Source organism: Mauremys reevesii, linkage group 2, assembly GCF_016161935.1.
Source record: "Mauremys reevesii isolate NIE-2019 linkage group 2, ASM1616193v1, whole genome shotgun sequence".
Lineage (NCBI taxonomy): Eukaryota > Metazoa > Chordata > Testudines > Geoemydidae > Mauremys > Mauremys reevesii.
Genome location: NC_052624.1, coordinates 200,810,731 through 200,824,925, shown reverse-complemented (window position 1 = coordinate 200,824,925; position 14,195 = coordinate 200,810,731). Strand labels below are relative to the sequence as shown.

General features: G+C 44.4%; 1 protein-coding gene across 1 annotated transcript in view; it reads left to right on the top strand.

Moving 5' to 3' along the window:
- MTCL1 (microtubule crosslinking factor 1) overlaps nt 1-14,195 on the top strand; it is a 178,657-nt gene that overhangs the window by 19,539 nt on the left and 144,923 nt on the right. Inside the window, exons 2-3 of the mRNA XM_039525582.1 lie at nt 5,485-5,709; nt 8,858-9,016. Coding sequence (XP_039381516.1) covers nt 5,485-5,709; nt 8,858-9,016 — 384 coding nt within the window. The remainder of the gene's footprint in view (nt 1-5,484; nt 5,710-8,857; nt 9,017-14,195) is intronic.

Genomic DNA, 14,195 nt, shown 5'->3' with positions numbered 1-14,195 from the left:
CAGATCCAGACTAACACGGCTACCCCTCTGATACTTGTACTCAGAGAGTAGTTATTAATGGTTCCCAATCCTGCTGGAAAGGTATAACAAGTGGGGTTCCGCAGGGGTCTGTTTTGGACCTAGCTCTGTTCAATATCTTCATCAATGACTTAGATATTGGCATAGAAAGTATGCTTATTAAGTTTGCAGATGATACCAAACTGGGAGGGATTGCAACTGCTTTGGAGGATAGGGTCATAATTCAAAATGATCTGGACAAATTGGAGAAATGGTCTGAGGTAAACAGAATGAAGTTTAACAAAGACAAATGCAAAGTGCTCCACTTAGGAAGGAACAATCAGTTTCACACATACAGAATGGGAAGAGACTGTCTAGGAAGGAGTACGGCAGAAAGGGATCTAGGGGTTATAGTGGACCACAAGCTAAATGAGTCAACAGTGTGATGCTGTTGCAAAAAAAGCAACCATGATTCTGGGATGCATTAACAGGTGTGTTGTGAGCAAGACACGAGAAGTCACTCTTCCTCTCTACTCTGTGCTGGTTAGGCCTCAACTGGAGTATTGTGTCCAGTTCTGGGTGCTGCATTTCAAAAAAGATGTGGAGAAATTGGAGAGGGTCCAGAAAAGAGCAACAAGAATGATTAAAGGTCTAGAGAACATGACCTACGAAGGAAAGCTGAAAGAATTGGGTTTGTTTAGTTTGGAAAAGAGAAGACTGAGAGGGGACATGATAGCAGTTTTCAGGTATCTAAAAGGGTGTCATAAGGAGGAGGGAGAAAACTTGTTCACCTTAGCCTCTAAGGATAGAACAAGAAGCAATGGGCTTAAACTGCAGCAAGGGAGGTTTAGGTTGGACATTAGGAAAAAGTTCCTAACTGTCAGGGTGGTTAAACACTGGAATAAATTGCCTAGGGAGGTTGTGGAATCTGCATCTCTGGAGATATTTAAGAGTAGTTTAGATAAATGTCTATCAGGAATGGTCTAGACAGTATTTGGTCCTGTCGTGAGGGCAGGGGACTGGACTCGATGACCTCTCAAGGTCCCTTCCAGTCCTAGAATCTATGAATTTTCAATTAATTCCAAAACCTCCTCTAGTGACACTTCATTCTGTGACAATTCCTCAGATTTGTCACCTACAAAAGCTGACTCAGGTTTGGGAATCTCCCCAACATCCTCAGCTGTGAAGACTGAAGCAAAGAATTAATTAAGGCCTGGTCTACACTAGGACTTTAATTCGAATTTATCAGCGTTAATTCGAACTAACCGCTCAACCGTCCACACCAGGAAGCCATTTAATTCGAACTAGAGGCTCTTTGGTGTGGATGCTGTTGGCGCTCTGGGACAGAGTCGAGCTTGATTCTCTGGCAGCCACACACAGGAAGTGACGATCATTTTCCTGTCTGAGTCCGGCAATCCCAGAATAGAAAGAGGTCCCCCAGCATGGACTGACCGAAGTCCAGGATCTGATGCTGCTGTAGGTCTCTAAAGCCATGAAAGAAAAGATACAGCGGGCGATGCGCGCAGTGCCGCGTGAAGTGAGAGACACCTAAAAGAGTATCAAAAGTCAGGGGGAAGGATCAGCGGTGATAAGTACAAAACAGGAAACATTTTTTTTTAGAAACAGGGATATATAATAAAAAAATAATAATATATAAAAAATTTTTAAAATGAAACTATACAAACAGCAGGTCTACACATACAGGAATGGAGCAATAGTCCTCTGGGGATAGTTAAAAAAGCTCAGAGAGCAGCTGCAAAAAGAAAAAGCCTCAAAGAGGGTTTCTTGGAGCTGGTGCTTTGGGTGCCCGTCGTTGCACACCTTCATGCCATGCATCATCACCTCAGGAGGGGGAGCACCTCCCTCTGCGTGGCAGGCGGGGGTCTGTGCTGTCTGTGGGTTCTCATCCGCCTCTGTGTCTCCTGCTGTGCGCCTGCCTCAGGGTGAGATGTGTGTGGAAGTGCTGCATCTATCTAGTGGAATATTAGTACTGTTACTGTTTATTGTGCATAGACTTTACTTTGCTTTTTTGCTTTGCTTAACAGAGTTTACAGATAAGAATGACCTCGCTTAACAGAGTTTTACTTTGCATAACAGCCACTTGTGGCAGGCCTCAGAGGGGAAAGCAGCAGGTCTTTCTTTCTCATCCTACTGGAGATCTGCAGGCTTATACGCTTTTTCTGCTTGCTGATTGCTCTCCTCCAGCAAGAGAGAGAGAGCACTATACACTATAAGACAAGCACTGTGTAACTTAAGGAAGACTTAGTGCAGAGGGAAGCAGCTATCTTTTCCTGCTCTCGCGCTTGCGCCTCTGCAACAATGCCAATGAGAATGAGCTCTCGTTCTAGATCTGAGACTAGTTCTGAGATCTCCTTTTGGTTAGTTCCTCTTGAGTCTTAGACTGTGTGTTTGTGTTGACTTTGTTGGTGTTCAAGTATGTGTATGTGTTTAAGGATACTTTTGCAGCACACCGAGCAATTAGAGAGACAACTGTCGTAAATTTACAAGCTCTTTCTTTTTTTACAGCATCACAAAACCAAGTTCAAAACCCCAAACCCATGTATTACATTATTACTAGGCACCAGGGACAGTCTGTGTGGTGTATGCTGCCAGCCCCCTCTTAGGTGTATGTGTATGCTTGGGCAGGGTGCCTGACATCCCGAATGTAAAGGCAGGCATGCATTTGGACCGCTCAACCTAAAAACAGACCAGAGTTCCTGAACTGGCCTGGTGGGCTTCTATGATGGCCTGGACAGAATGACAGCAATCCCCAGTGTCCTGGCGCTTCATCATCCCAGGAGTTGACAATGGCCATAAGTGCAGCGATGATCGTTAGTTTCTCTGCAATGATTTTATCGTCTTTAAGTGCTCCTTTTGTATCTCGATCATCCAGGGGCCCCACTGGTTGTTTAGCAGGCTTCCTGCTTCAGATGTACTTTAAAAACATTTTGTTATTACCTTTTGAGTTTTTGGCTATCTGTTCTTCAAACTCCTTTTTGGCATTTCTTATTACATTTTTACACTTAATTTGGCAGTGTTTATGCTCCTTTCTGTTTACCTCACTAGGATTTGACTTCCACTTTTTAAAAGATGCCTTTTTATCTCTCACTGCTTCTTTCACATGGTTGTTAAGCCACAGTGGCTCTTTTTTAGTTCTTTTACTGTGTTTTTTAATTTGGGGTCTACATTTAAATTGGGCCTCTATTATGGTGTCTTTGAAAAGTGTCCATGCAGCTTGCAGGAATTTCACTTTAGTCACTGTACCTTTTAATTTCTGTTTAACTAACCTCCTCATTCACAAGGAAAGTTGTGAAATCACTATCATTGGATACAGTCAAGGCTAGATTAAACACACACCTATTAGAAGTGATTTAGAAATACATTACTCTTGCAATGCTGCAGGGGACTGGCATAAAATGATGCATCCAGAGTGATTCATGACAAGTCTGTAAGTCCCACATCAGAGTTACCACATGTTAGGGTAACTTGATAACTTTCAGTTATGTTTGAGTTTAAAGGGACATTGCCAACTAGGCCAGTGTGTGGCTAGCTCCTGTGTAGGCATCTTGGGTTTAGTGGTGGAGGTGAAGACAAAGGACCTCCCACCTCTTTTTTCCAGCTCTAGGGCTGGTCAGGATCCTGTTGATGAGTATGTTCCCTGCTCCTCCTTGTGTCTTGTGGGTATTAGGTAAATAAAAGGAGGGAGGGGATTGAAACATTGTTGGAAGGTTTGGGTCAGAACCTACCTTTCTACTTCCATTCTAGTCTGCATTTGAAAGGGGGACATGTACACTCTTTTCACCTCTAAGAAAGACATGAATACTATGATGTTTATATTACTGTAAAAATAAACAGTTTATATTGAAAAAAATTTGTAGAAATATTTCCATTTACGTTAAGCTTTTTAAAAACAGCATACAGTTATCCTGGAACTAGAACATGCAAAATAAAAGGTGTTGAACACCCATTGTGATTGACGCTGTACAAATGCATGTAGGGAGATTACAGTCAAAGACCCCGATCCAGCGAACACTTACGAACATGCTCAACTTTACACATGTGAGTAGTTCCATTGAAGTGAATAGTACCACCCTTGTGTACAATTAAGCTTGTGCAACAGTGTTTGCAGGATGGGGCATAAGAAGACAAGTCACATAAGAAGTGTGTGTGTGTGTGTGTGTGTGTGTGTGTGTGTGTGTGTGTGTGTAAAAAGAGTAGGAAGAGTAGGAACTGAAAACTTAGAAAGGGGAACAAGAAGGATGTCATCTGCTTAGCTTGTGCATGTTTTAGAAGCAAGAAATTTAATTATTAGCTAAAAGTAGGCAGAAGACAACTCTGAAAATATGGCAGGCATATTATGTAACAGTTTTTTCCTGTGAATATTGCTAATACTGCCTGATTCTGTTGCTCATTAAAATACATAGCTATGCCTTTTTGATTTGGCTAATAATATACTGCAGCTGTATCAGTCGTTCTAGGATTTTATGGTGGAGAACATCTCTTGTCCTTGCTCTTTGCCTTGGCACGAGTCCATTCTCATTTTTAACTTTGTTAATAATAGAGCCGTAGAGATCCCCTGAGCCACCATGAAGTAATTTAATGGCCTATACCCTGAGCTGGTAGGCCTATATAAGAGTTTTAACTCAAAAGCGTCAATCACGCACAGATTAAATGAATGGGAATGATAGAGCTTATCCTCTTCCAGAAGCGGTTTACCCTGCTGTAAACCTTAATATCTGACTTTAGCGGGCATGTTCTTCTCCTGGTACAATTTAGAATTGGGACAATTAAAAGATTTGAGGGAAGGCATGACCTGTTTACATTCATGTCGACAGAGATATTTTTCTGCCCACGTGATTATGGGATTGGCAAGTGTGTCTGTGCACACACCCTGCATAGGTGAGGGAGGGGGTTTTCAACTGACTGGGAATTCAATGTGCATGCACTAAAAGACTTGGACATAACACATTCTGATGTGGAACAGTTGATTATTTGGCTGTAAGTTGAAAAGTTCATGTTGCAAAGATTTATTAAAGCGGGAAAGAACATTTTATTTCTTCAAAGCACTCTCTTTTTATAAAGACATCACACAGAGAAGTTCAGGCGCTTAAGTAGATTTGCTATAATTCTGAGGAAATAAACAATCAGCTAAGATAATGGCTAATTATTATGTAAATTTCATTTTAATTCATTAGGGAAAGGAAAGAATTATGGTGTTATCGGTTTCAGGAGACAGATACACATCCTGGTAACCCTGGTCCATTCTTAATTACCATGGCAATTAAAACAAATAGAACAGACATTCATTAATGTAATTCAACATAACTATTCTAGTAAGGGATAATATTGATATTCCCGTGACATCTGGAGCTGCATGTTGGAATCTACATCACCTTTTTGATATTGTATCTTGACAAGCATGTTTCTTTTTTATTCTCCTGGATGAGATTTAGAGATATAATGGAGAGGTGTTTTGACTTTTCACAGGATGAATTGGATGAACTTCGGGCTGAAATGGAGGAGATGCGTGACAGTTATTTAGAGGAAGATGTTTATCAGCTGCAGGAACTCCGGAAAGAGCTGGACCGTGCAAACAAGAACTGCCGCATTCTGCAGTATCGTCTCAGGAAAGCAGAACAGAAAAGTTTGAAAGTTGCGCAGACAGGCCAAGTGGATGGAGAGCTCATTAGAAGTTTGGAGCAAGATTTAAAGGTGGGTAAGGTACTTGTATGGAATATATTCATAGCAAAAAGTGAAAGGACACAATCTTAGTCTCTGGTCAAAATAATAGATAGAAAAGTAACATAAAACAATTATTTGTATTTCTCAAAATATCAGACCTAGTGTCCTTATTTCTTGGCAGAGAGCAAATGTGCAACTTAATGTCATGAAAAAGGGACTTAACTAAATGAAAACTATACACAAATTCAAATGAAAGGAACACTATCAAGTTATATTTATATCTTTTTCACCTTTGCTTTATCCTGTCAATTGGGGTTGGCGGCTGTTGTTGTTCATCTCCAAGTGTTATTGTCAAGAGCATCTTCCAAGCTGACATCAATCTCCTTCATGTTCTTCTTCAGAGTCTCAAACTACCTTTTTCTGGGTCTCCCTCATGGTCTTTGTCCCATGATTACTAGCTCTTGTCCTCTCTGGCCAACATATCCCAGATCTCATCATCTCGAGTGACCCAGCCATCTCAGTCAATGCTTCCTCAGCTACATGTGGCCAGAAAACAATAGCCTTTGCCCATTTTTTACCGCCATCAGGTGAAGCAGTTGCATGCCTCTTCCAGTTGATGCCCTAGTATTGTACTGATATATTCCCTGAAAATGAAGACCATAAAGCATTTGTGACTGGCACAACTTTTACAAAGCACCTGGCCGGGCCTGATGTTCTTGGTTTGAAATTGAAGTTCCTTCTCCTAGATGGACTGCCTGCCACAGCTAACCAGCCCCACCTGCCCAGAGCAATCTGGCTATAAAGTGCCAAACACCCTCACCTTTTACACTCCGACTTCCAGTTAAGAGCTTCTCTGCCATGAGAAGGCAAGTGGTAGGAGTTTAGCAGTCAGCGGCTTTGTATTGTGCCAACTGCATGAGGCATTCTAGGGAGTGAGAACTGATCTTCAAACCCACCTCAGCCAGAATAGTTCTTTAGGAGTTATTTTCATAGATTTCTTGTAAAAATGATTTTCTTTCTGTATTACCAAAAATCTTAGAATACTGTATCTAAATTTTAAAAATCTAATATATTTTCAACATTTATGCTGTTTATTTCCTTTTTTTGCATTTCACTTAGCTTGGAAAATTGAAAATAGACTAATTAAAATCATGTTTCCTTTTAGTCAGTTCCAATTCATGGTGATCATCCATTAGCAGTTTGGTACAATGTTTGGGTTGCAGACAGTGTTGAAAAACACCATTCCTATAAAAGTAAACAGTTTATATTGAAATAATTTTGTGGAAATGTTTCCATTTACATTAAGCTTTGTAAAAACAGCATACAGTTATCCTGGAACTAGAACCTGCAAAATAAAAAGCTTCCTGCAGCTGCTATTGTATTGCAGTTCAAAATCAGCTTCACTTTTCTAAATATGTTTGGGGGAAATATTCATCCTTGCCCATGTTAAGTTGAACCTAGCAAACCTGTGTAATATTCTTTATTTTTTTGGTTTTCTTATCACTTTTACCTAGTACTGATTGCTGTTGATGCAGCAAGACCTGGTAGATGAGGCTGCCACACAGGTGCTGTTTTGATCAAAATGCTGATCTGTCAATTTTAACAGTATAACTCCTGCATTATTATTATTAATTATTGTTATTATTATTATTATGCTATCCCTAGGGTTTCTGAGCTTGATGTGTCAAGGGAAATGCTTTGATAACTCTAAAGTTCCCATCTTCATTTTCTCCACTGGAAACATGAATGTAAAGAACTTTGGTTTGAGTATTTGTACTTAGATTTCCAGAAAGCCTTTGACAAGGTCCCTCACCAAAGGCTCTTACGTAAATTAAGCTGTCATGGGATAAAAGGAAAGGTCCTTTAATGGACTGAGAACTGGTTAAAGGACAGGGAACAAAGGGTAGGAATTAATGGTAAATTCTCAGAATGGAGAGGGGTAACTAGTGGTGTTCCCCAAGGGTCAGTCCTAGGACCAATCTTATTCAATTTATTCATAAATGATCTGGAGAAATGGGTAAACAGTGAGGTGGCAAAGTTTGCAGATGATACTAAACTACTCAAGATAGTTAAGACCAAAGCAGATTGTGAAGAACTTCAAAAAGATCTCACAAAACTAAGTGATTGGGCAAGAAAATGGCAAATGAAATTTAATGTGGATAAATGTAAAGTAATGCACATTGGAAAAAATAACCCCAACTATACATACAACATGATGGGGGCTAATTTAGCTACAACGAGTCAGGAAAAAGATCTTGGAGTTATCGTGGATAGTTCTCTGAAGATGTCCACGCAGTGTGCAGAGGCGGTCAAAAAAGCAAACAGGATGTTAGGAATCATTAAAAAAGGGATAGAGAATAAGACTGAGAATATATTATTGCCCTTATATAAATCCATGGTACGCCCACATCTCGAATACTGTGTACAGATGTGGTCTCCTCACCTCAAAAAAGATATTCTAGCACTAGAAAAGGTTCAGAAAAGAGCAACTAAAATGATTAGGGGTTTAGAGAGGGTCCCATATGAGGAAAGATTAAAGAGGCTAGGACTCTTCAGTTTGGAAAAGAGAAGACTAAGGGGGGACATGATAGAGGTATATAAAATCATGAGTGATGTTGAGAAAGTGGGTAAGGAAAAGTTATGTACTTATTCCCATAATACAAGAACTAGGGGTCACCAAATGAAATTAATAGGCAGCAGGTTTAAAACAAATAAAAGGAAGTTCTTCTTCACGCAGCGCACAGTCAACTTGTGGAACTCCTTACCTGAGGAGGTTGTGAAGGCTAGGACTATAACAATGTTTAAAAGGGGACTGGATAAATTCATGGTGGCTAAGTCTATAAATGGCTATTAGCCAGGATGGGTAAAGAATGGTGTCCCTAGCCTCTGTTCATCAGAGGATGGAGATGGATGGCAGGAGAGAGATCACTTGATCATTGCCTGTTAGGTTCACTCCCTCAGGGGCACCTGGCATTGGCCACTGTCGGTAGACAGATACTGGGCTAGATGGACCTTTGGTCTGACCCGGTACGGCCTTTCTTATGTTCTTATGTTCTTATTCAAAACTGGGTCTAATAATTTAAATTGAAGATCCCTTGATTATCCAAGATTATAATGTATATATATTCATGTTCAGGTAGTCAGACTTCATACGTGATGTTTATGCCATTCTAACCAGGTAGCCAAAGATGTATCTGTCAGACTGCACCATGAACTGGAGAGTGTGGAGGAGAAACGTGTTAAAGCAGAAGATGAGAATGAAATCCTTCGGCAGCAGATCATTGAGGTGGAAATATCCAAACAGGCGCTGCAGAATGAGCTGGACAGGTTGAAAGAGGTAAGCACTAGCCAGGAAAATCCTGCCAAACCACGTTCTTGGTTTAAATGGAAAGCTTATTATCAAAGCATCTTAGAATATTTCAGAAACAAAGAATATTGTAATATCTGCTGCCATTGGAGTTGTTGGTACAATTAGCACTGATAATCATCTGCAAAATCTTTTTACATGCCCAGCGGTGTTCATAATTTAGAAACCATTGTGAAGCCATCAACTATTTTTTATCCAGTGCCCATCACAGCGCGTATATCCCATTTTATACACTATGGACTAGATCAGGGATCGGCCACCTTTGGCCCGCGGCACATCAGGGAAATCCGCTGGCGGGCCAGGCCGGTTTGTTTACCTGCCGCGTCCGCAGGTTCGGCTGATCGCAGCTCCCACTGACTGCAGTTCACCGTTCAAGGCCAATGGGGGCTGCAGGAACTGGCGCGGGCCAAGGGATGTGCTGGCCGCTGCATTCTGCAGCCCCCATTGGCCTGGAAGAGCGAACCGCAGCCAGTGGGAGCTGCGATCAGCCGAACCTGTGGACGCTGCAGGTAAACAAACCGTCCCGGCCCTCCAGCGGATTTCCCTGACGGGCCGTGTGCCAAAGGTTGCTAATCCCTGGACAAGATCCTGCGTGCCTCAGTTTTTATTCAGGCAAAACTCCCACTGACTTCAATATGATAATGTAAGATCTGGAAATTTTGCTTACATTAGGATTGAGTAATTCTTACAAGATTTGTTCCTGAAAGGTTAATTAGATTTACAGATTTCAGAGTAGCAGCCGTGTTAGTCTGTATCCGCAAAAAAAACAGAAGTACTTGTGGCACCTTAAAGACTAACAAATTTATTTAAGCATGAGCTTTCGTGAGCTACAGCTCACTTCTTCGGATGCATAGAATGGAACACACAGACGGGATATTTATACATACAGAGAACATGAAAAGGTGGAAGTATGCATACCAACAGGCAGAGTCAGAGTTTACAGAGTAAATCTTGGCTTACCTTACTTGCTGACATCAGTGGGACTATTGGCGGAGCAAGACAGGTAGGAATTGGTTTGTAATGCACAAAAACCATTGAACTGAGAAACAGAAATGCTGTGTGTTAGGAAAAGGAATAATTTCTATTGTACTTGACACATATTCATAATGGATAAAATGATGCTGCTTGGAAGGAAGTGAGGTGAGGAATGGAGGACACAGTAAAGGAAGATGGAAGACCAAACATGGCCGATATCCTGATCTATAGTAGCATCTCTTTTCTTGTCACAGTACAGCATGTTGGTAGCCCACTGTCTCTGGTTGTTCTTAACCCAGATTGAGATAGAACATTTAAATATAATGAGGTAAGGCATTTATCCTCTGAGCTGTGGACAGATTTAGAGAGCTGGTGTAATTATGTGTTTATTTTAATCTTTCAAACAGTGCACAAAGCCTGATTTATTTGTATAAGGTTGACAAACCATATTTAATTTCTGTGTGCATTTGGGTTGTGCGGAGAATGAGTTCATTGCAACAATTTGGAGCTTACTATACATAAAGTGGCAGATCCTCAGTTGGTGTCAACTTCAGTGGAGCTATGTCAGTTTATACCAGCTGAGGATTTGCCTCAAAAGTACAGTCTGGCTGATGCCTTAGTTATAGAGGGTTTTGTTTATTTGTTTTTTTATTGTAAGCTGTTTGCAGATGTTGTGCTTATAGGGCATCATAATTTGCTAAAAGAAATGGCAAGCGCATGCCTTACAAAACCCTGCCATCCGCTATACAAGCTAATTTTTATAATTGGCTGTGCATTGTTCTAATGCACTGGTTATCAAACTGCAATCCACAGTGCCTCCTGCCTGGTGGTCTTTAAGAGGAGGTATTTTGAGAACCAAGGTATGGCTGATCAGAGCAATGGGAGACCAAATGGTCCAACAAAGGAAAATTCACTAGGGAAAGGATAGAACAATAGGATTCAGTCAAGCAGAGGACCTGTTAGGGAAGAGGTAGGGCATAAGCCCGAGTCATTTATTGAAAATGTACCAAACATTTGTATGTATTGAGTGCCAGAGGTTCACTTGGCACTGAAAATGAAGATGACATGGTTCCTGCCCTAAAGAGCTTACAACCAAATAAGTAGAAAATGTCATTTCTCTTCAGCATAGATAGAGACAAAGCTGTAAAAGAATATAGTGTAGACATGCTGGTAGGAAAGTTAGTCCATTGGTGATCAGTAGAAAAGCCAGTCTAATGGTTGTTCAGAAAATCCTTCATCTTTTGTATACTGTAGTGTTCTTGGAGGCCTTTGCAAGGTGTGATGATGGCCTCAGAACCAGGATGCTGTATAACTATCTCTGTCGTCCTTTTAATAAATAAATAAACAAGGCTTCTGTTCAGATTGCTGTGGTCCACCATGCCATGCTTAAATGTTTTAATCTGGAAGGAGGGGAGAAGAATGTGTTTCCTGCTCAAGATGAGGACAGTAATGCATACTGAGGCCTGGTCTACACTAGGCGTTTAAACCGGTTTTAGGAGCGTAAAACCGATTTAACGCCACACCCGTCCACACTAAGAGGCCCTTTATATCGGTATAAAGGGCTCTTTATATCGGTATAAAGGGCTCTTTAAACCGGTTTCTGTACTCCTCCCTAACGAGAGGAGTAGCGCTAGTATCGGTATTAACATATCGGATTAGGGTTAGTGTGGCCGCAGATCGACGGTATTGGCCTCCGGGCGGTATCCCACAGTGCACCACTGACCACTCTGGACAGCAATCTGAACTCGGATGCAGTGGCCAGGTAGACAGGAAAAGCCCCGCGAACTTTTGAATATTTCTTGTTTGCCTAGCGTGGAGCTCAGATCAGCACGTGTGGCGATGCAGTTAAAAATCAAAATAAAGAAAGAGCTCCCGCATGGACCATGGGGATGTGATCGCTGTAAGGGCAGGCAAATCTGTTCTATCAGCGCTCCGTTACAGAAGACGAAATTCAAAATCATTTTTAAAAAATCTCCAGACAGACGCCATAGCAGGGGCTCAGCGCACTGCTGCGTGACAAGCGTAACGGAAAGCCAAAGAATCAAATGGACGCTCATGGACTGGAGGACTCAAGCTATCCCACAGTTCCTGCAGTCTCCGAAAAGTATTTGCATTCTTGGCTGAGCTCCAAATGCTTCTAGGGTCAAACACAGTGTCCGTGGTGGGTCAGGGCATAGCTCGGCAATTTACGCACCCCCCCACCCACCCCCAGAAGTGCTTTCCCAGAGGAAGGAGTGACTGACGACATTTACCCAGAACCACCCGCGACAATGATTTTTGCCCCATCAGGCACTGGGATCTCAACCCGGAAATTCCAAGGGGCGGGGGAGGCTGCGGGAACTATGGGATAGCTAAGGAATAGCTACCCACAGTGCAACGCTCCAGAAGTCGATGCTAACCTCGGACCGTGGACGCACACCACCGAATTAATGTGTTTAGTGTGGCCGCGCGCACTCGATTTTATACAATCTGTTTTACAAAACCGGTTTATGCAAATTCGGAATAGTCCCGTAGTGTAGACGTACCCTTTGAGAGACAAACTCTGGTCCCTCCCACCTGGCCGTAGCACGCCCTTAACCATAGAAACGATGCTCAGTAACTGTGCAGATGGAAGGGCAGGGCCAGTGCAAGGATATTTTGAGCCCTAGGCAAAACTTCCACCTTGCGCCCTTGCACATTGGCTCATTGAGGGGCAAATCCCAATGAGCCTTTATAGACCCCAGGGGCCAGCCATGCCTAGGGGCTGCTCTCCAGACCAGGTTCCCCCCGTACCTGCCCCCTGAACTCCCCTGGAGGGTGCACAGCCCCCCCTCCCACAAGCCCTCCTCACCCCACCCTGGTGCCCCTGCCCCGAGTCCACTCACTGGCTTTGCCAGGCTTGGGCCGCTGCAGCAGCTTGGCAGTGAGGAGCCGCCTTCCGGAGACACCAGAGAGCCAGAGCGTCCCGCTTGCAGCGGCAGCGAGCCCCAGGCATGGAGGAGCTGGCGCGGTGCAGGGGGACAGCAGCCCTGCAAAGGCGGCGGCGCAGCTAGCAGGGAGCAGCTGTGCCCCCCGCCCCTCCTGCCCAGGCTGCGGCCCGACAGCCCCCCCAGGGGCTCCTGCAGACTGTAGTGCATGCATGCAGGTGCCGGCCCCCATATGCCCCCCGGCTCCGTCCTCGCCAAGGGTTACCATATTTCAACAGTCAAAAAAGAGGTTGGGGGGGAGAGCCCTGCCCTAGCCCCGCCCTGCCTCATCCACTCCCTCCCACTTCTCACCCCCTGACTGCCCCCCTCAGAACTCCCAACCTCCCCCCACTTCTTGTCCCCTGACTGCCCCCTCCTGGGACGACTGCCCGCCCCCTCCTGGGACCCCTGCCCCTAACTGCCCCCCAGAACCCCACCCCCTACCTAAGCCTCCCTGTTCCTTGTTCCCTGACTGCCCCCTCCTGAGACCTCCCCACACCCTAACTGCCCCCCTAGGACTGTACCCCCTACCTTTCCCCTGACTGCTCCGACTCTTATCCACACCCCCACCCCCAGACAGATCCCTGGGACTCCCATGCCCCATCCAACCACTCCGTGCCCCCCGACAGCCCCCCCCAGAACTCCTGACCCGTCTAACCCCCCTGCTCCATGTCCCTTGACTGCTCTGATTCCTCTCCACACCCCTGACCCCTGACAGGACCCCCAGAACTCGTGACCCATCCAACCCTGCCCCTGCTCCCTGACTGCCCTCTGGGACTTTCCTTACTATGCCCATGCCGGTCAGACACTGGTTCCATATGGGGGAGGCAAAGCACTGCGCTGGCTGGCGTATGCACAGCCCTCTCCTGAGTGCTGAGGGCAGCGCTCGCACGACACTTCGAAGCCGAAGAGAACCCCGCGAGGTGAGGAGATCGAGCGGGGCAGCACACGGGCACTGTCTGCATGCATCAGCTGCAGCCTGAGAGGGGAGCGGGGGCTAGGGGGCAGGGGCAGCCGGGCACGGGGCACCCCTGTGCCACGCTGGCTCCCACATGGCTGGGGGCTCTGGCTCTCCCCCCCGAGCGGGCGCCTGCTCTCCAAGTGCCTCCCTGGTGCACCACTTTTGGGCACCCCAACCACTTACCCCCCAGCCAAGTGGTTGCACAAGCCTCTGGGAGGCCTAAGGGATGGGGGAGGAGGGATGGGAGAGCCAGGATACATGCCATGCA